At 33.3% G+C, this 23,626-nt stretch overlaps 2 protein-coding genes across 2 annotated transcripts in view; one reads left to right on the top strand and one right to left on the bottom strand.

The window, feature by feature from the left end:
- Nucleotides 1–326: 326 nt before the first annotated feature.
- LOC127840720 (uncharacterized) lies at nucleotides 327–1,446 on the bottom strand. The gene is made up of 3 exons (XM_052369137.1): nucleotides 1,139–1,446; nucleotides 710–1,044; nucleotides 327–439 (listed from the first exon to the last, which is right to left on the bottom strand). Exons 1-3 carry the CDS (start codon nucleotides 1,444–1,446, stop codon nucleotides 327–329), a joined length of 756 nt encoding a protein of 251 aa, XP_052225097.1.
- A 3,846-nt stretch (nucleotides 1,447–5,292) lies between these two features.
- Nucleotides 5,293–23,626, top strand: part of LOC127840719 (acetylcholine receptor subunit epsilon-like) — a 19,548-nt gene continuing 1,214 nt past the window's right edge. Inside the window, exons 1-5 of the mRNA XM_052369135.1 lie at nucleotides 5,293–5,365; nucleotides 6,976–7,100; nucleotides 7,446–7,574; nucleotides 9,238–9,425; nucleotides 9,682–10,166. Coding sequence (XP_052225095.1) covers nucleotides 5,293–5,365; nucleotides 6,976–7,100; nucleotides 7,446–7,574; nucleotides 9,238–9,425; nucleotides 9,682–10,166 — 1,000 coding nt within the window. The remainder of the gene's footprint in view (nucleotides 5,366–6,975; nucleotides 7,101–7,445; nucleotides 7,575–9,237; nucleotides 9,426–9,681; nucleotides 10,167–23,626) is intronic.

Below are 23,626 nucleotides of genomic sequence, written 5' to 3'. Positions count from 1 at the left end.
ATTTTTTTAATCGAAATGACATAACTAGAAATTCCAAACAAAAGTTAATACCATAACAAACATAGTACCTATATCGGTTTGATCGGTATTAAAGTGTATCTTTAATTTTTTTTTATTTGTCCCTTTTTTATTTGTTCACTTTACAAGCTAAATTGCAATTTCCGCTTACAAAGCCACATTTTTAGAATGTTTATGTATCCTATTTATACACGGACAAACAAGCAACGGGCTCCTTCTGGTCGAACGCAAAAACAAACAAATCCTATTCTAATTCAACTTTCGAAAAGTGCGTCTGATTAAAGGTTGCTCAAAAGTTTGGTCTTCGTCTACAACCGCGAGGTAGAAGGTTTGGTGTCAGAAGTGTTGATCTTTTCGTCGGACTTTCCCGTCCCACGCTGTCGGCGACGTATAATAAAGTAAACACCGAGGTTTAGGACACCTACAAATAGAAACCAACGATACAATAAATGTGGTATAAATAACGCATTAAGTTAATTTAAATGACAACAAACAAATCTTTGAAGTCAATATTCGTATATGAGCATTTAGCTTATATTCAATAAGAAAACAACTATACAACGTAGACAATTATTACAGTTCGATCTCTGTAGTTGCAACATGGCATTAATATTACAGAATTTACGCGAAATAACCTAAGAAATGAAACGATTGATACTTTATTTAAATATTAACTAAATATATTGTTTACCTCCCATATTTGAAAGTATGACAACAATGTAATATAATGGCTCTGGGACCTTTGATGGATCTGCCGTGATTAAGTTCCATAGTCCAAAGAGGCTCAAAGCCCCCCACTGGATGAAGAAGGCCACCAAAAACAGCAACATGGCCTGGGCCGCACGTATACTGGCCTTTTTAGAAGTGCACTGGTTTCCAAGTGATTGCATTATTATTTCTGTCTGATGACGTATTTTGAGCCATGTCAGAAAGTAGAGAACGACGTTAGTAGAAAAGAGTAGAATTACAGGCACAGTGGTGAACCACATCTGGGCTGTACCTCCTTTCACTGCATCAAAGTAACAGCTGCAAAAAAAGAAAAGTATAAACAAATAAAAGCAGGACAGATTTTTCGTATATGAAAAAAAAAATTGGAATATGTTTATTTTGTCCTACTTACATTGATCCGGTTGGTCCAAACTGGTCAAGGCCTGCAGTTATTGTTGCACCGACAAACGGAGCGCCGAATGTCCACAACAGGAGACGCCAGTCTCTCGTACCAAACTGCATTTTTATGTCCGTTCTCATTATGACAAAAGCATTTATCGCAATAATGTTCACCAGCAGATACTGTGCAGTGGTAAATTCTGCTAACATGAATGCATAGAATTTACACAGACCTCTGGGTAACACATGGCTTCTTGTAATCAATGTGTGCATGTGGTCAGTAAAGTGGGACATATTGAACAGTCCATCACACATAGCCATGTAGACCACAAACCTGTCACTTTTTTACCAGCTTGAGAAAAACGTTCGGTAACTCTTGCTCAAAAAGGACAGACCAAGGGATACGACTGCGCACGTGAAGCTCGTGACGATGCATATTATTGCGGGAATGTGGATCCCGTAGAATCTACCGTCGGATATTCCGTAAAGCGGGATGTCATAGCCGTCTCGAAGGAAGAGAGTTGTGTTATTCATTTTTAAGAACGTTTTTTCCCCACAGAATTAACAGTTTCAGAAAATTTAATGTTCTCTTATATTGATATATGTTTTAAAAGAAACTCAAAACTTGTATAGATGCATTGTAATATAAGTTAAATTTGATATTTCTAAATACAACTGTTCTTCAAGTTAAGCGATGCTTTAATATTCTGTGTTAACGTACTCTAACTCCACTGAGAATCTCACATTCAGACTTCACTACTAGCTTTACCTCTTCCGTATGATGCTAGAACCGGACTACTTTTGTATTAGTACACATTCGGCTGACTTTTATAGGTGTTAGCTTGTCCCTGAAGAAATCAACGAACTCGATGGATTGCGGATATTGGAAATTTGATTGGTTTGATAACCAACCTCAATTTACATCAAACAAATGTCGCATTTTTTCAAAAGGTCATACGATTTATAATTGAATATAAACATATTTATTTTTTTACCTTTTTTTATTCAATATAAGACATAAAATGTATACATGTATATGATCATAAAACAAAGTGACACCATTTAGCAGCAATAATGTTCAAACATGTTATACAAGATATGCTAATATATACTTTTTGACCTTGTGGTTTCCTTTTGATTAAAAAAAAGGTTAATATGTATTGTTTTCTATGGTTGTTTGTGATAGGTGTTTTTTAAGAAAGAAAAACAACATAAAAATTATGAAAAAAGGATGAGTTGCATAAAGTAAGTAGAAAGCATACTGGACTTGTTTATGAAATTTTAATGTGTTTCCACTTTTGGTCAAATATATTAAGTGTATCATTGTTTAGGGCTATTACTTTTTCAATTTGAATATTCAGTTTTAAACATATTGTGCTAGGCTGAAGGTCATAAATTGCAATTGTCATCATATATAATTCATTTGTTCCGAATTATTAAAGTACTCATAGTTTCACGGTGATTAAATGTTATACAATTATAATATTACACGTCGAAGTATTGCCCAGTGGCGACGGTGAACGATAAGCAATTTATTGAAAGTAAACTACTTAGTAAAATAATTGTCGATTTAAGTTACCGGTTGGTTTATAGTTGAAACAAGTCGGCTTTTTAATAAACGGGTCTAGATCAAATACCGAAATAGACTTTTATTTTTATATTTTTATTGTGAATGGCTACTCTACATGTACGTTCGGGTTTTTATCATATGAAAACCAGCTAAACAGCAATGTAGAGATATAGACGTAAATGACACTATTTTTGTTCCATTTGAATCGATATATGATTTTGTATGTATTTGTAAAGATGATAAAAAGTAAAAATAGAGAAAAACGAAAAAAAATCGATAAAATGTTCAAGACAAATAACACAAAATAGAAATAAATTGCTGGGTGAACACATTTTAAGTTTTGAGACTTCAACCTGTGAACTTTAAGTTTTTGTGACGAGCATTATACCAAAATACTTTTCGATTTCCAATAGGATGCAGCTAGAAAACACTGCTGCTTTTAAAACACTGCTGACATGTACATATCATGAATCTCATATTGTCTACTCGATATACGAAGCACTTCATCAAGAAATCACGAAAGCTTGTCGAAGAGCATCACTCTTGGTAATATAAACGTAATTATGTTTAACTAACCGATGTGCCTCCGGAATTAGATTAGTGATTGTGTATTTAGGTATAATTTTCAATGTATTGTATGGTAATTTATAATATTGAATCGAGTTACATGCAAGCTTATATCCCACTGTCTTAGAATGTTATCTTTATGTGCAACGTACACTCAACAACGATGAAGCACACTTTAACTATGTTTGGTTTTGTATTGTTCTTTTCAGCTGTTGTGTTTTTGCGCCATCAAAGTTCGTTTGACGAATCTGTTTTCTTCCATTTTACCCGATTTTATTGTGGCGTTAAATAGCGTCATGCTATAAGGTCGATCCGAACTCATACCTACTTCCAGAAGCTCAACTCGTCTTCTCATATTATGAGGTTCACAGAACGGGCGGCGCGTTATATGAACTTGTTTGTGGTAGACTTATTTGTCCAGTGGTTTCCGTCTTAATTGTTTTCGTTGATAGCTGCGAATGTAGACAAGCCTCTACTGTGGTCCCACTTCCTTACAACGATATTTTCCAATCTGGGTGATACGCTTATCTTAGCAGTTGGAGTGTGCTTGATCAGCCCTTCGTGTATGTGTGTGTTGGTGCTTGTGCGTGTGCTTGCCGGTGTGTGCGTGTGTGTGTGTGTGTGCGTGTGTGTGTGCGTGTGTGTGTGTGTGTGTGTGTGGTGTGTGTGTGTGTGTGTGTGTGTGTGTGTGTGTGTGTGTGTGTGTGTGTGTGTGTGTGTGTGTGTGTGTGTGTTGTGTGTTTGTGTGTGTGTGTGTGTGTGTGTGTGTGTGTGTGTGTGTGTGTGTGTGTGTGTGTGTGTGTGTGTGTGTGTGTGTGTGTGTGTGTGTGTGTGTGTGTGTGTGTGTGTGTGTGTGTGTGTGTGTGTGTGTGTGTGTGTGTGTGTGTGTGTGTGTGTGTGTGTGTGTGTGTGTGTGTGTGTGTGTGTGTGTGTGTGTGTGTGTGTGTGTGTGTGTGTATGCATGTGTTTTTGTGTGTGTGTGCGCGCGTGTGTGTGTGGGAGAGAGAGAGATTGAGAAAGAGAGAGATAACTATACATTTGTGTTACTATTCCAGGTTTGCTGTTCGATCATCTTGTTCGTTTTGTGTTCATAATCGCAAAATAAACTAAGACATATAAATATCATGTGTAAGCGATTTGGAAAATTTTGGTAATCAAACAATTGTATTAAAGTGTGAAACAATGAAATTGAAATTCATTGACAAATAAGAAGTTTACCTATCCTGTTTTTGAAGATGTAACTGGAAACAAACAGTTTAGTTTTGTATCCAAAAAACGTAGTTTGTTCATGGTTATTTTCTGTTGTCTTCAAAAGCAGTAAGTATATAACATTATTATAATAACATTAATGTTATTCAAAATTTGATTTAGCAATACAGACGGTTAATTTATATAAGAAAAACGTTATCTGTAAAAATATACTTGCCCTATTAGCGCGCTACGACTTTGTCTACACGAGCACAAGACACTGCAATACATTTTAATAACCGATCGACTTTACAAAGATTGACTGTTACATACGTATTTTAATACAACACGCGTATATTTTGTGACAAAATTTGAACAAAAAAGAAATTAAAAGCTTTAAAAAATCACCCCTGTAAACATATGTGCAAATATATATACTTCTTTGAAATTTCAACAAGCCCGAAGGTGTATTTTGATCTTTGTAATAGAATGTGTATTAACAATTTTAAACGACCTATCAACAGGCTCTATCGAAACACGTGGTTTTATTTTAAATATCTTTAATGCCAATGGTGTTACGCCTCGTGCACGAAAGTTTAACGGTTGGGAATAAACCTTTCGATGTTGAGGTTTGTAGATTTATGACGAGGCTCACGAGGCATCAAACAACGATCGGTGGTCTTTGAACTCTGCACTTCCAAAAAACGACTTCTATCATCATTAAGGATGGCGCTAGGACGTACAAATAGTAGCAAACTTTCTGCGTTAGTATGACGACCAGCATCAGAAGTTAATTTGCTAAATAAATGAGTGTTCCTGTCACTTTCTGTGTGAGACTTCAAATGAATGAGCAACAACATCAATTAATTGGTATCAACCAGAATTGTATTACAATATCTATACAATGGTGTGACCGTAGTGACTGAATTGCGAGTTTTTAAAAAAAGTTACCAACATTTATTGCCAGACATCTTTAAAAATGCCCTCCAATCATTAAAATAATTAACCTCAACAAATAACTTGCCTAAAAATGTATTTAGAAGAATATTGTTGTTAATAACTGAAATATTAATATTAATGTAACGGTAATTCGAACCTAAATTTAAATCCTTCTAAATTCAATTAAACTCAATAGTCGTAAAACATAATGCCGCTTGTTTAAATGAAGATCGTAACGAATATAACGTAAATATGTTTGCGCTCGAATGCCTACAATTGTCGTCACACATCAAAAACTCAACTTACCATGTCGCGATCGGTAAAATAGTAAACTGTTCAGCGAATAAAGGCGTATTTTGTAGTCGACTATGTTGACTGTTGATATACTCCATGAAAGATACAGTGCATTTTAGTATTTGGACGTATATATGTCAAAGAATCTTTAACCTAAATTAAATAATTTAGGTAGTAAACACAACAATTGGCAACATCAAAAGTTCAGGGACAAAGGTTAAGGATTTTTAATGATCACTATGTGTTTCTTTATCAGACTTACGGTGGCATTGCAGTGCATTTTAACAATCGGACTTGTCGTTGGTCAAAGCGGCTCGGACGTCAATGACGTAATCACTCTATTATTCAGGACACAAAAGTACAATAAGAAAATCCGACCTATGGAAGATCAAAGTATGCCGATAGGAATAACTGTACAGTTCCGTCTAAATGGTAAGTACATTCAGATATATCAATAGTACATATAATACGATAATAAGAATAATAAAATAATAATTATCAAATATTAATAATAATAATAACAATAATAATAATAATAATAATAAAATAGTAGAAGTAATAATAATAATAATAATAATGATAATAATAATAACAATACTACTACTACTAATAATAATAATAATAAAAATAAAAATAATGATATAATTAATTATAACAATAATAATATTAATAAAAACGCAAATAATTATTATAATAACAATAGTAAAAAAGCAATTATCATGAACCACTATTACAACATGACTTTATATGTATATTCGCACACACGATCAAATAAGAAATTCAATGACTGATCGAATTTAGCTCAATTTTATCGTCCAAATCCGAAGAACGAGTAAAACACAGCCGTACAGATTCAACACTTCGGGAAATTATCTCTTTTTAAGCAAATGTGATGCTTTTAACGATACTAAAATAGTTTTGTAACAGCTAAAATGATCTTTAAATGCATAAAATAAATCACTATAATGCTTTGTTTAAAAACGAGCGGAAGTGTTGGTCTCATTTTTGTATATGATGTGATAATGACAACCTTTGCAAAAAAAGTTGCAATTGAACACATTTACATGATATGAAACCGCACGGTATGCTATTCCAGTTAAAAATGAGAAATTTATTGCGTACATTATTTTGTTTTACCTTTATATATTTTTCATAAAAATATCATTTTTTTCAATAACATCTTCGTCTTTATTATCATCGACCCTCAACGTGTTTTCTGCGATCGTCATTGATTAAGTCAATGACATTCATAAGAAGGGTATTTTGCATTAAATCTCATATCACTTCTCCAGCTATAATCGACTTCGACGAAGAGAACGGAGCCTTGCAAACCGCCGGTACTGTCATTGTTATGTGGCGTGACGAATATCTTCAATGGGACAGCACGGCTTTTAACGGAACAGATCATATTTATCTCGTAAAGTATTTTTTTTAAGTTACCTTGTTTTATTACAGTATTTTTTGTAAAGTTTTTTAAGGGCTGTGTTTTGTTTTAAATGTTGTACACAGACGCAAATTCAGACACAATATTTGGCATAACAACTCCGGCATATTAAATCGCAAACTTTCCATCCCATTCATCCAAATGTTCTCCGTTTATACGTTACCATATATTTTCGAATTCACCAACCAATATCTTTACTTAACATACTGCCAACCATCAACCCACCATCTTCTTATGTAGCCAGAAAACAAGTTTGAGTAAACACGCACAAGAAATAGCGTCTGAATATGGCTATTAACAATCTTTTTTTACTTACAGCCACAAAATGACATTTGGACGCCGGACATTGCCCTCAAGAATTCGATTGCTTCAATCAACACTCCGGGATCAACTAACCTTAATGTCTTCGTATTTGATACGGGATATGTACGCTGGTATCTGTATCAGGTAGCTTATATTTGTCAGTTATTGAAGGAAACGACTCTCGCATTGTCATTTTTAAGCTGTCGGTGGTTTAGTATGAAATCTTTCAAGTATATACGTAAAGATACAGTTTATGCTTATTTAAATATATTAAATCAATGAAAATCTATATCATAAAATGCAAGCTACTGTATAGTTATTCTGTATTTCACAGTGAACAATCCGTTTTCGAATTAAACAGCTCGGAAAGAAGACTACATGTAGGATTTTTTTTTATTGTAAATATCCGTAATGGTCCTTACGGCATTGGGGAAACGTGTTTTTTTATACACGCAAAATATAGTGTCTTAATTGCCTAATGGATATGATGGGTATCTTTTCAAAACATGTTTGTTTTTCTTTTTATTTGTGTAAAAGTATCGTTTTCAATAAAAACCGTTGTTTCAAATTAATATTTTCGATACGTTAGAATAGTAACATACTTATAAGTGGAATATTACATAAATTGGTGTTTCGCAGTATTGTATCGCACACGTTAATTGGTGTTTCGCAGTATTGTATCGCACTCGTTAATTGGTGTTTCGCAGTATTGTATCGCACACGTTAATTGGTGTTTCGCAGTATTATATCGCACACGTTAATTGGTGTTTCGCAGTATTGTATCGCACACGTTAATTGGTGTTTCGCAGTATTGTATCGCACACGGTAATTGGTGTTTCGCAGTATTGTATCGCACACGTTAATTGGTGTTTCGCAGTATTGTATCGCAAACGGTAATTGGTGTTCCGCAGTATTGTATCGCACACGTTAATTGGTGTTTCGCAATCTAATTGCCTTGTGGACGTGTCGAATCCATCATCGTCGATCAACTCGCATGATATAACCCAACGAAACACAACGTTAAAGTCATATTCCCTATGAATCTGATAAACATTTATACATTTAATGCAACAGTTTCATGTTCAATACTCGAAATGTTTTACGTTTGTGAACTTAATATATCAAGCGTTTAAACGAATTATATTGAGCGGTATTAACATTTTTAGTATTTTTGTTCATTAAGAAAAATACTTTCAAGATAATTTTATTGTAATTGCATATCAATAAACAACATATCGTCTATTATACAATTAAACGTGGCTATTTAATTCCTACTTGCGGAATTATATTCATTCAACAATCGATCTATTATTCTTTCCCGTTTAAGTGTAAAGTCAAACTGAAATACAACGTAATGAAACAATATATCATTTTATACACGACAACGGGGAAATAATAAGAGCAAGTATTGTGCGGTAAGTTTAAAAATAATTTCAATGTACGCATGTTGCGTTAAGAATGAATGTTATGCTGTTAATGTTTAAGCAAATAGGAGGGATTATAAAAAGCAGCTAACGATACCATTTTAAAGTAAATCCCTACTCAAGTTAATTTCAAAATAAGCAATAATTATTATTAAAGTTTCATAAATATATGTAGTAAGAACGAAGTTAGTATGATATAATAACATGTTGACTCTAACACCGCCGTATAGAATACTAGCGCGTACGCCTGGGCTAAAAAGACATGTATCAGGAACTGTGTAACTGTAACGCATTTCCTATGTCACATATTGATAATCAATGTTAATTGTTTTATTCATTGTGTAAAATACTGTGCTGTACCCACTTGACGATGTCCAATGCAGGTTCTTCGGTCATCGTGTGACGTAGACATCCGGTACATTCCATTTGACGTTCAAACTTGCAGTTTAATATTTACCGCAAGGGGTTATCTTAAGTCAGCCGTGCATCTCGATAGTAAACTCACAGATTACATCAATTTGTATGAATACACTCCAAACAGCATGTGGGACATCCAATCGACGGCTGCCAGGTGAATATTTTGAATGATCCAAGTAATGCTTGTCTTCTGGTAAAGTACAGCTTTCAAAACTATTCAAAACATCGTATTGTATTATTTTAACAGGTAAATAATACATGGTATTATAGAACAATCTTTATATACTAAATGAAAATGTTTGCAATCGGTAAGTCGCGTCGATTGGTCTGAAACAAGTAAAGTATAAGGTGATGAACGTGTTTCATGGTGACATTTTTTTGTATAAATATATATATATTTTTTCATGCAGGAACGTCAACACAACAGACCTATCAGAGGTTCTGTTTGAGATCAAATTGAAACGAAAACCTGCATTCTACATCATCAACATCATCGTTCCAATTGTTCTCCTGTCCTTCCTGAATATCTTCGCTTTTGTACTACCAATCATGTCTGGTGAGCGTGTCAGCTTTTCTGTTACGGTTTTTCTATCCCTGGCCGTGTTTCAAACCATCGTCGCCTCATCATTGCCGAAGAATTCTGATAGCGTCTCCTTGCTGTCCGTTTACTTGACTCTCATGACAGTTTTAAGCACGCTGACTGTGGTTCTGTGTATTTTGGAAGCGCAATTAGCCACTCGAAACACGACGGAACATCCTATTGGCAATGGCTTCTTGACTATTTATAAATTAGCCAACAATCTGAAATGCAAGACACGTAGACGTGCACAAATGCATAAAGAATTGTCTGAGGAAGGTATTAAGAACGCGGTCAACGTCGAAGTGATTGCAGCACGTAGGTTTCGAGATGTTAACTGGATCGATATCGTTGATTCAATGGATGTTCTGCTGTTTACATTATTTACGACGTTTAACATACTAAGTGCTGTTGTTATATTTGCAACTGAAGTCTAAAACCATGCCTATATAAGTATTTTGACTACGAAGAATTTTTTAATCATCTAATACGCCATTTATTTTGAATACAAAGATATACATGTATTTAAAGATTTCGACGTTTTTGTTTGAAACATTTTTGACGACAGACATTTCGTTGCAAAAGAGCTTAAGAGAAGACAGATCCCTCATTTCACAATGTTATACTGATAAATACGTTGTAAGTTACTTTTGTTTCATTTGTTGACTGAACTGCTTGGCATAGATACTCTACCAAACATTTATGACGATAAATGTAATTGTATTATGTTGTGTATCGTTTGTGAACATGAGGCATAATAATATTCATTTCACTAAGGTGTAGTTAAAACAAGACAAATTATGGTGTGCATCTTAACGACTGTCCCCCTTCTCAACCTTATTGTTCTCGATATAAATACGGATAAGATTGGAATTTTGTCGGACTACTTGTTTTGCAAACACTTTAAATACCTTATACATTTTATTTTCTATTGCATAGGTTTACTTAATATTTTTATAGGTTGTAAACTCTTGTATTGTATTATTTTTTATATTTGCATATTGTAGATATCATTTAGCTGTAGTACATATGTTACGGGAATTCATTTGCAATTGAAGCGCGTGTGAAAAACTTATAGAGTTCCTCCTAAATAATAGCCATGATAGTTTACTTGTTATCGATTATTGATTTCTCTAACATATGGAGATTGCATATTTTAATATTAATATGAAACCTGTGTTTATGTTGACAACTATGTTGTTTGAGTAATGGTTTTAATTTTTTTTTTGAAAGGTTTAGAGATTATTTTCTCGGCCAATAAAAATCTCAGTTAATTGACTATTCTGGGAAAGGTAGACTCTTGCCCCAGAGCTGAATAAAGTCACATGTTTAGGTAAAGTTTATAATTTTTTGATTCTTTTTAAAGACAACACTTTGTTTAAAGGGTTAGAATTGATAATAAATAGATAATAACGTTTATATTCGGCACATAGACACTATTTTAGCATAATCATTCAAATTAGTTTTGATAAGTAACGGAAGTTATTATTTAAATGTCATTTTGCAGTTTTTTTCTCTACAATTGGAAAACTTCATTTTATTTAATGAATATCAATAAAGATCAATTATGAACTATTATTGTGCACACTGGACATTTGCCACGCTTCATAAAGTTTGTAATTATTTTATTGTTAGATTATTTGTTTTCATGTAAACATCTGTATTAGCTATGTGTGTTTGCCAGTATATTAACTTTTTTTTTAATTAAAGGGGCCTTTTCACAGATTTTGGCATGTTTTAAAGTTTGTCGTTAAATGCTTTACATTGATAAATGTAAACATTGGATCTAAAAGGATCCACTAAAATATCAAAAATAAAATTAAAACAAAACAAAAACGTAACCCTCGGCAGGGCTCGAACCACTGACCCTTGGAGTTAAAAGTCTTCCACTTCAACAACTCGGCCTTCCTTCTTCATACGATGAAAGATGTATTTTATACTTATTTTAAGCAATCCTCGTAGTTTCACAAAACAACAAAAATAGAACTCTCCAAATTATTCAATCGTTTCGCGTTGCAACGCTTTATAATTTTCAGGTTTTTAAATCGTCAAATGATGCATATTATGGCTATTTTAGAGCATTGTAAATGTTCAGTATTACTGTTTCCTCACAAATATCATAGCTAAAACGAAACTTTGCGGATCTGAAACAGCTTTGTTCAATTTTGTCAATTTACCAAAACGTGAAAAGGGCCCTTTAAGAGGCATTAAAAAATGAGTGTTGTATGACGGCTTTGGTTCAACATTGCTTTTCTCAATTTCATAATTTCGCCATGCCTTCGTTTGCAGAAGTTGATATTATGTAGTTGTATTTCATGCCATGTCATTATTTTAGTAAATGTGTATTAACTGACTTTTCCTTTTCTTTATGTTTACTCTGATAGTGTAATTGCGTGTCTGACATTGATCTTGCGCTCAAAATTAAGTTAAAAACAATTCACATAAACAAGAAAAAAACAAGTATCACGTCTCGCATTTCTTATGAGAAAGATAACATGTTTGTGCACATAAAGCATGCAACAAGATTTCATCCAGATCATTTAAAAATCACACACCATAACCATTTAGGACATTTGTTAACACATGTCGAATAAAAATGTATGTCTTAGAAAGAATCTATTATCGCAAGATTGTTATATTTTAATCTTGTTAACCTATAAATGATTTTTCTAATATTAATAGATAAGGATACTCCTAGTATCAAGAACTGACCGCTTTTTGTCAAATATGATATGAACATCTGAATTTCATTTCGGAAACACAGCTTACTTTTCTGCTTATCGTTTGAAGCAGCATTATTGTATTGTTGTGTTCATGGTAGGTACATAACTATTAAGACAAAAAGTGTGACACGATTTGGAATCATATGTTGCCTTCTTACGTCTATCTCTATCTTTGAACAAAATGATTTATTTAATTCCAAAAATACACGACTGTTACATCTCTGAAAAATGTATGTATTATCTTAAATATGGTGTATCAACAACCTTTGATATGACACAGCGTCATATTATTTTAAGTATTTTCCAGCTATTTTATTGAAATAAATCAAAGAGTAAGACACGAAATGGACATGATAGGGACTGGACGGTAAAGATATTTTTGCGACGAGATAAGACAATTGTTGTGAACATCTATTTGAAAGTATTAGGGCTCATACCGGTCTTTCACATTCAGTCAAAATATTATACTGTAATTTATAAATTGTATACATTTGCATATTCATAATTGGACTAGAGAAAACGCTTTTTTTTGTAAATTTAACGATTTTTACTATCACGTATTCTTTATGAATTCTATACCAACATGGGATTAATGCAATTATCATTGAGTTATATACACTATACAATATTATAATCTGTCCAAGGGAATAGTTCGCAGATTGTCGATTTTTTATTTCATGCACGTGTATTTATCTTAACTTATTAAATATTGTAGTAATCTTAAATTGTTAAAATAGACGCGAAAAGTTAAAACGAAAAGTGCTTTCACGGGAGAGTGTCATTTATCGCCCCAATACTGAGCATTTCATGCTAAACAATGTAACAGCTTTTTCAAACACCATAGTAGTAGTTTACCGATTACGTTTTAATACATAGTTTTTAAAACGCTTCATTGTGTAACCAAATTCCAGTTTACATAAAATAAAACTACATTTTATCATGTGAGACACTTATGTTTTTTTCGTAATGGTGATTTCGCAAAAATATGTAGTGCGCCGTTTCTGGCGAATTATTTGATTTATTTTTAATGCAAATATATAATATATAAAGATTCGATTATACTGTATATGACAGAAAAAACAAATAACTGATGTGCATATATCATTATCTTGTTTGAGTATATCTTGTTTGAGAATAAACTATAATATGCAATAACTATGCCATTTTGTTTTTCATATGTTATAATTCACCGAAAATACACGTTTTTATTATTTTGGCTATAAATACACGCACTTTCATTGGCAGAGATAATTGTTGCCAAAAGACAATGCATATCATAATTCTAAATTCAGGTTTTCCAAGCGTAAACTTTTTTGTCTATAAAACAAGGACGTTAATACCCGTGTCAAACCTCCGCTCAGAGATATGACTGGTTCTCGATATCCGTGAGGGAGTTAACCTCTGCGTTGAGTTTGACCTGTTTATAGACGTTCGAAATATCATGTGTGTAAACGCAGCCGGAACGCATTAATTAACGTCACGTCAATGACATCATGCCCATTAAAAGGCGCGCATTTCATCGTCGGAACAAAAGAATCACGAATAACCTCAGTTAAATATAACATGTTTGTAGAAAGTCATATACTGATTGACCAAACAATTAAAAAAATATAATAAGAAATTAACCGCATAAAAAAACTGATTGACCTCGGCTGTATATCGCCTCGAATGAAACATAAAGCAATAACAACAATTAAACAATTCCCTCAGATACTTTCAGAATATAAACCTAGTGTTTCTTTGTAGATTGTCGACACATTAGCTTTATATGAGGTTGTATTTTTTATGTGGGATTTATTCGATAGCATCTCTTTACGTACATTCGGATACGCTCATGCTTTTCATCTTCAAGTGTTGAAGCGATCACAAACAATTACTTAAGTATACCTTGAGGATGCAAACCTCGATAAATAGCGCGTAACGCGCACTTCTCGAATTTAACACTACCTGATGGGTGTTCGTCGATTTATTTAATTACTTTTGTTTTTCACAAACAGCTCCGTGATAACACTTTCCAGTGGAAGTCTTGCATTCTTTCAGCTTTATATAAATTAACACATTCCCTAATTACTCATCGGTTTCAATTTAATATTTCTCATGCTAGACGACGAGCAATATTGAACATAACTGATGAGTAAAACTCTTAATTATTGATATGTAAAGTTTGTTAATTAAATGACTGCGCACTTATGCCAAAACAAGCATACATGTATGTTGTACTATTGTATTTCTTTTATGAAATAAAATATAACTGCAACAGGCCTGGGGGGGGGGGGGTCCGTTATTTGCTATAAATCGTATTGCTTTTGCATGTTCTATTCACGATTTATGTTAATGATATGCCTTAACAATAGTAAAGCCTAGTGGTAAACAAACTTTTGAATTGTTACCTTTTTAGATACAGGACAATTTCATAATCAACAAGGATAAACCACCTCTATTCCAAGTATATGATATAATAAACATTACCACTTAAATCATGGATTCATTGAAGGTAAAGTATTGAATAAAACTTATGTTGATTGTTTATAATTTAATAAAGCTGTAGGTTGAGCTTAATAAAACAGTTTGCAGTGAGTTTAGTAATACATAATAACACATATTACCTCTATGTTTTATGTTTCACATACGCCATTTATGACATTAAAGCAAATCTAAACGCAGTACAACTATTAACATATTGTGTATATTTTATATTTTTGGATTATTCTTACCTATAAACAATGGATGAGGTCCATGCATCAGTCCCTTCTGCAGGTTGAATCCTCCTTTACTAGATGTTTCGGCTCTGTCCACGACATCTTCCGGAGGTGTGCCGGCCGAGTGTGATAAATTCTCAAACAGAGACTGATTAGCTAACCATTGCTGTTTTCTAATCTGCCATTACCATTTAAAGGCCGATTCTGTTTGCCTGCTGCAGACATTGCTTTTTTTCCCGTCTCTTTGCCATTACAGTGTTGTCAAGTACTCCGTAGGCTTTCCAGAGTGACTGCCCAGCGAAGCCCCGACTGCCAACCTCGACATAGAGGTTCCAGGTATTCCATCCTTGGTGTCAGCATCCCTCGAGTTGCGGCTTGTATTTGGCCTTCTTTCTCTCATGTACATCTTTGATTTGTTATTTCCATGATACTGTAAGTTCCAGAAGCACTAGCTTCTTGGTTGCTCTTGACAGCAAAACCATATCTGGTGGAAACGTTATGACTATTGTACTAAGAATTAAAACGTCCACATTTGAGTGACGTCACATAATGATGAACATGTTTCTCCTTTGCGCACTCTCAGTAAAGATGTTAAACACTTCTTAAAGTTCACACTGTATATATCTGTTCGTTGTGTACCTTTACGGTCGCATTCATGTACTCTCGACGAAGCCCTGTACAATACATTTTTGAATGTAATATTGGTATGGTTTGTTGAGTTGTGGTTCTTTGTGGGTTTTTTGTGGCAATGTTTAAACACATGAATAATACGACTGGATTGTTTGACTGGCTGTGAGTTATAATGCAGTATATAACGCTTGTATGCTGACAGCAGAATTACCAGGAGTTCAAAAGGCATTAACAATCACAATACGCATATGTCATGAATCTAGGTGTAAGGAAATCAACATTTAAATTAATTGATTTGTGATAGTTCAAAAGGGCTTTCAGTAAAAGATTCCACGGAACGAAATGGTTGTTTTTACCATATGCAGGGTACTTAAGATAACTTTTGCAAATCTAGCAATGCGGTAGGCCTTGTCATTGTACTCCTCTCAAAAAGTAATTTTTATACAAGATACAGATAAGGCACGTAAAAGCGGAGAAACAAATTTTATGATGAGAATAAGACGTTTGTGCCATAAGTTATTGTTTACATAGCACGTGCACATAAATAATGTCTGTAATATAAATGAGGATTTTCATATAATAATAATATTTTCAAAACGATGCCATTTGACAAATAAATAAGAGCAATATAAGAGAACATTAAATTTTCTGAAATTGTTATTTCTGTGGGGAAAACAACGTTCACAAAAAAGAAAAACACAACTCCCTCCCTTCGAGACGGCTATGACATCGCGCTATACGGAATATCCGACGGTACATTCTACGGGATCCACATTCCCGCAATAATATGCATCGTCACGAGCTTCACGTGCGCAGTCGTAACTCTTGTTCTGTCCTTCTGGAGCAAGAGTTACCGAACGTTTTTCTCGAGCTGGTCAAAAAGTGACAGGTTTGTGGTCTACATGGTTTCAAAAGAATTTCAAAACTTGTATAGATGCACTGAAATATAAGTTAAATTTGATATTTCTAAAAACAACTGTTCTTTAAGTCAACCGATGTTTTAATACTCTGTGTTAACTTACTCTAAATCCACTGAGAATCTCACCTTGAGGTATTGTAAAAAGCTAATAAAACACAAACAATAGATTATTAATTATGAGCTCAACCTTCCGATCATGTAATAATAACATTGGTGCTATTCATCTGCCCTTATTTGTATCCATTTTCAACAACCATTTAACCTTGTATTCAATAATGAAATAGATATACGAGAAACTTCACTACTAGCTTATTTCTTCCGTATGATGCTATAACCGGACTACTTTTGTATTATTACACATTCGGCTGACTTTTAGGGGAGTTAGCTTGTCCCTGAAGAAATTAAGAGGCTGAAGGCCGTTAATCGTAAATGTCATCATATATAATTCATGAGTTTTAGCGGCACAGGACTACAAACGTTACCAAGAGTCAGTGAATCAGCATAAATTAAGCAATTTCATCAATTTCTTCAACAGTTGTACTTTGATGAAGTATGAGCTAGGGCTTAATTTGTTCTTTTATGTTTTATCCGTTTTTGAGTTTCATTGTTTTTGTTGAAACGTAAAGGTGTTTTCAGAGTATCATGGCTTTTATTAACTTTAAATCTGGGAATTTGAACAAATAGTTTCAAATTTTGTATGCACCTCAAGCAATCAAATAAGATCATGGCTCATTTAATATATATTTTTGGATAAATCTTCCATCATGATATGTGTTCAATGGTTATTAGTTTTACTGGGATAGATTTACTCACAAACCTCGGTTTATGAAAGCCCTGTACAGTATTACCTCAGATACAAAGTTGCTATAAAAACACTGCTGTATCTTTTCAATTGGTTGGATTTAACTATTAAAAGCTACTGTATTTTAGTTTCTTTGTCGCAGGGATTCAGATGGAAAAATTGCCCGATCGAAAGCTGCTTGCAGTGCATGTCTATTTTCTATAGCTTTTAAGTTGAGTTTTTAAAGCTGTGTTTATTTATGTTTTCCACATTTAGCTTTTTATATTTATTATAAACACGGTTTCTCAGTGCAAATTATTTCTACAAGTTTGAGCTAATGAAGGTTTAGCAAGAATGTTAATAACAGTTGAACACCTTTCATAATTCGAATTATGATAGAATTGAATTAGTAATTTAGAAAATTAAGGGAAAATGAAACAATTCTAATGATGTTTAATTTTCAAGATTTTGTTTTGTTTATTTTAAACGTTTTTGCATTATTTCTAATTCAACATTATTGCATTGGCAAACAGGGGACTGTGTCTGACAAACCTGTTTGAGCGACCAGAGATCTAGAATTCCTTCCCTGCAGTCGGCTATCTGCACACCCTAAGTAAACCTATCCCTTCATCCACTGTCAGTGTGGAAAAACTGTTCAGCCTGATGAACAATCTCTACACACCATCCAGGATCGAACTAAAGGAGGGAGCAATGGATAGCCTGGGGAGACTATGCATTAAGTCTTAGCTGTCTGAAACTGATGTTGCAGGGGTCATTGATATACATTTTAAAAAAAGGACACAGTCGTTCATCTTTGAATATTACATTCATACAAACATGCGTATTCATACTATACATATCATTATTATATAAAAGTGTGAATAATTAATTTCTCTTTTTTTTCGAAAAAAAAACGTTTTTCCTCATTTGAAAGGGTCCCGCCACCATTTCCCTTTAGGTAAAAAACACTGTGTAATCAATATAATCTACAGAATAGTTTCATTTAAAATCGATATATTTACATCCATTGTATATTACATTTAATTACCTTTATTTTCGACTCTTACGTTGCTTTGTGGCTTAATTGTATTTTTCACTTTTGGCTGTGACATGCTGTGGACGTAATTTTGTTCAGATATAAAAAAAGGCCCATCTGCAAATATGATCATATCGGTTCGCAAGATGCAAATAACGGTCGCGATGAAAATGTGTTACTACTTATAGTAACGATATGTAATATTTAATCGTCTATACCGTCTTAAAGAGTAAGTGCGATATTTGATTTCAACCTGTCTACTGAAAAATAATAATGCGTGTCTTGTTTTGTTCATATTTATAAAACGTTGTATAATCATATAATGGATTATTTTATAATTCAACACGTATTGTTCTGTATATTTGACACAAATTGTGTATGTGTGCATTTACATATGCAATTACTCATTACCAAGCTCACAGGTCCAGGTTTTGTTTTTTATTATATATGTGCATTAATGTTATTAACGAATATCATAATTTTTAGTATATAGACATTTGAAGAGCGCTGGGAAATCAACCGCTGAATTTATCTCGCTATGGATGAGACATGAGGGACTCCTATACGAATTAGCAATATATTAGGGTAATGAATTTTGCTTATCAAGGTATCAAGGTATTAGGATTGATGTCGGGAACCGTGTAAAAATATTCGCTGCAGGCAGATAATTGTTCACGGCTGACTTTTAACAATTTTACTGGAAGCAATATAACAACCTAACAAATAAAATGGCAATATTCCTAAGAGATATAGCCTCTTATGAAATCGCATTAGAAAATTGTTAAGTTTGAAAGACCTTTATGTGTATTACAACATAAAGAATAAACACGTTCACGAAGTACATTACTAAAGCTCGATACTACAAAACCCAAGTATTCAATACAGTACATGGCTCTGATAGTATTTACTATTCTTGTTCCCTTAGGGTCAATACTTACCATACAAAAAACACAGTTACAACGGCTTTGAACTTGCTTCACCTATATAACCAAACACATACACACATTTTCAAGATCGACATTGTCCATGCCTTAACCGCTTGGAGACTTTTCTAACGCAACACTTTTCAACTCAAATACCTCTGTTCAGAGTAAAGATGTTGATTTAAAATCTATAATGTGATCATTTGACTACTTTCTGAGCAAGCTCACGATACAATTATTCATTTGTGACGATTGAACGCATAAGAACGTGTGGTGCGTAAAGTTCCGTCTTTTCGCACGTGGAAATGGTGAAACGCAATTAAATCAATAAAAAAACATATATGGCTCATGTGAGTTTTCAGAAGCGCAGCCGCGAATTTTGGAAAAGTGCATGCTTCACAACCCACGTGATAAAGCGTCCAATTATCACGGATGAATGCTATTATCGTTAGCTTGCACCGTATCTAGTCAAATGATCACATCTTCACTTTTGAATGAAAATCTTTACTTATAAGAGAGATATTAAAGTTTGAAAAGTGTTGCGTCAGAAAAGCCTCCAATAAATCTGCTGGTAACCTGCAATTAAATATTCATATAAACAATACATATAACAACAAGTTTTATGTAATCTTGATGTAAGAAACCCACCCTAAATGATAAACTTGAACTAAATGTATAATACTATATCCGTGATTGCGTTAAAAGATAATAAACCATGCAGGAACAGCCTTTTCCAGAAGAAAGTAGATGTGCGATTAAGGTTATAATATGGAATATACTTAATTAATTTGATACAATTATTTGAAGATGACTCAGAGTATTAAAGCTCTTTTGTTTTGATTTGAAGTACAAGAGGAAGTATTTAAGTTTAAGTACATGTTTGTTTATTACATGTTATTGGTTCCTTTGCTACCCATGAAACGTTTAAACTGTTTACAACGCAGTAAAACAGTTATTACCTTTTAGCATACGCGCTTTCAAATAGTCAAGCGGTTGAGCAGAGTATCTGGAGATCACAAATTCCTAAAGGATATTTTAACAAGCTGTCTTTCTGAAAATGAAAGAAACTATCTGGTATGTAGGCAAAGTGGCATAAACATGAGCTGTTAACATTCTTGAGGGAAATCAAAAAGTGTAATTTTTTTATTGATATATCCTTTTTCTTTGCAAAGTTTAACATAACTCTCCGTAAGTTATTTGAATTGCAAGTAAAGGAAGAAAACAGTTCTATAGTGATACCTATATTGTTTGATTGCATTCATTAATATGTTTCCTCAATATTTTGTCTAAGTTTACAAAAGTTTACAGAAGAGAAATTGTGTTTTACAAAGTGAAACGTATTTCTGCTACATGTCATATTTAATAGTTCTACTTGATTGCAGAAAAAGGGTACACTATGCAAATCTGATCTGTTTTATCACACGATTTACATGTAATGTAATGAGCTATTGATCGTAGCCATATATACTAGATAATAAGTTATGGTATGTGAATAATGCAGATTATATATAATTGTTATTAAATATATGGTATAAATATCAATCCCGTTGTTCACCAGATTATATAAATGCCCCACAACCAGTCGCACATGATTATACTACGTTTAAGAACTATCTGCGGTATGGTAGTTTCACTACAAAGGTTTCAAACCGTACATGCTTTTAATGCGCTTTGTAATTTACCTATTCAGTTAACCTATACATGTGGTATATTCTAATGTGTGTTGTATTGTGCTTTTAAATACCATTAATTATTTTAAACATTAAAACGACAAGAGAAGACAAATATTTATTCAGACTTGCACAGTAATATCTTTGGTGAATAAACAACATTAAAAATATTATTTCTTAACACCAGAGTTTCTGTTTTCTCAATTTGGCTAATTAAATAAGTTCAACTATATTCGTTGTATTCAGCAATTGGTTTAACTTATAAAGTGTGTCTAGTATTATAACATTTATTTTATGTAGTTTCTTGTCATATCAGCGAATAAAGGACATTTACAAACAAAATTAAACTCATTCTAAACATCTAATTCGTTTCAACAAAGGTAATAACGTTCGTGTCGTGGTATATTTGTACCAGCATATTTTCAAGTTTTAATTCTAAGTGGCAGACTCGAAACAAAATTAGCAAAATACACCTTCTGCATCATGGACTTGCGTTTAGATAAGTTTGCATACAAGAGGATAAATTATATAAAGAAACGATGAAGTGTACTAATTGCAATTGATTTAATTTGATTTTCACGTGTAGATCATGTATAAGAACTTTGGAGCATGCGTCCCGATTCAATAACTTTGAGAGCATGGCATTTTAAAACTGTTACCATTCAAATGTCCCACCTTAACATATAATTTTGACATCGGATTCAGCAAAAACACTATGATTACATTTTTATAATTTTAAGCTAAATATATGTCCCTAAATCTAGAAACTAAAGTTAATGAACTCAGCAACTTATTATTTATAATAATTGATTCACTGGGTACTTGTTCAAAGCATGGCGTACATGAAAACACATTGTCGATTATAAAGTTTTTTTTATCGGTGAGTAGACAACGACAACCGAAAACGCTTATCTTTAAAAATAAACACAATAAGACTCGGTCTCATGCCATGTATCATCAATCATACTGAATTAATACATGTGTACTTAACAACAACAACAGCAAAAAATACATATTAGAGGATGAGCTGTTTAATTTGCATACATCTCACATGGGGCGAGTCGTTTGTTGTTCGTTGAACCACATGTGCTTGCAGCATTATTGATTACGTAGACCGAAACCATCATGCGTAGGGGGACGTCCGAAGATGAGAAGCTCATTGCTATGTTTTGTACAACATGTGTGTTTTCAAATCGTGATTCATCGGTTATCTCCGGACTCCTCCGTTAGATTTAAGCAATACATCATCTGCTGATCCAGAGTGATGTGCTTTCAACAATATTATTGACGTAGACGGCAACCACGACGTTAGGTGCTTCCATTGCAGTGAACGCATAAACCAAGCGTCTAATAACAAGGCAGCCAACTAGAACAAACAGTTTCAATGCGGACAACGTTTTTTTCGGTAAAATTTACATATTTTTTGGATTTGTGTATAATTTCTGGAGGGGATTTGTTTACATTGGCCATAACAATATACTTTTTGTGGGGAATTGCGCCGAATATCGGTCTCAAAACTGCCATTACAAACTAGTTTATTATTTGAGCTTTTATAGTCTTGAAAATATCAAATTTGGTAAACGACAACACTTACCTCAGTAACATTATAAATGCAAATCTGTCGTAATAATAACATCACAACGATTTTTTTTTACATTTCCATAATTCCATTCCTGTATTTCAAACAACACTATTTTGTCGAAAACGTTTGTATAAAATGCAAAAAAATTCTTACCAAATACGATTTACTTAATCAAAAAGACTGCTCGGAGAGAAATATTTTATTCCTATCAAAGTTTCGAATTATGCAAGACCACCAAAATGTTATATCAAAATATATTAACTGTTAAATAAACCACAACGTTTGAATTGTTGTCTCCAATATCCAGAGCGCCTAGCTTAAAGTGGTGTGTTTCGTAAAATAACTTACGTCACAGAGTTACTTCATACATTTTGTACTCGAATGAATGAAAAAACGTACAGAAAGCAGGATTCATATTCACCAAGCAATTTTAAGACTTGAATCTAAGAATACTGAATACTTTTTAAATTGAAGTGATCAAACGTAGCTTTAATTTTGAGTTTAATTTAAAATACATCTCATCCATTTACAATCATTCGTCATGTGGAACACTTACAATTGTCTACCAGTGCACATAAAGGTCTCATTGACCACCGAGCGCTGGTCTATTTGAATCGAACATATTTATTTGGCTCAAATTTGACATACTTTGATTCAAAATTAAATATTTTTACCTGAAAAGACATATGCGAAGGCCTGGACATAATGAAGACCTGTAAATTAACTTCTGAATTACTTTCTTAATTACATAATAACTAGTTTTAGTCTCTCCCTCTCCCTCCCCCTCCCTCTCCCTCTCCCTCTCTCTCTCTCCC

This window comes from Dreissena polymorpha, chromosome 8 (assembly GCF_020536995.1).
Source record: "Dreissena polymorpha isolate Duluth1 chromosome 8, UMN_Dpol_1.0, whole genome shotgun sequence".
NCBI lineage: Eukaryota > Metazoa > Mollusca > Bivalvia > Myida > Dreissenidae > Dreissena > Dreissena polymorpha.
The sequence above is the reverse complement of the archived record's forward strand: the minus strand, read 5'-3'. Positions and strand labels throughout refer to the sequence as shown.

What these genes read in the sequence shown, in the direction of transcription:
- LOC127840720 (XM_052369137.1), bottom strand. Translation starts at nt 1,446, where the DNA reads ATGGCTATGTGTGATGGACTGTTCAATATGTCCCACTTTACTGACCAC. An exon ending in TTTGGACCAACCGGATCAAT is followed by an intron (nt 1,045 to 1,138) that starts GTAAGTAGGACA and finishes CTTTTTTTGCAG; the next exon opens with CTGTTACTTTGATGCAGTGA. An exon ending in CATACTTTCAAATATGGGAG is followed by an intron (nt 440 to 709) that starts GTAAACAATATA and finishes TTCTATTTGTAG; the next exon opens with GTGTCCTAAACCTCGGTGTT.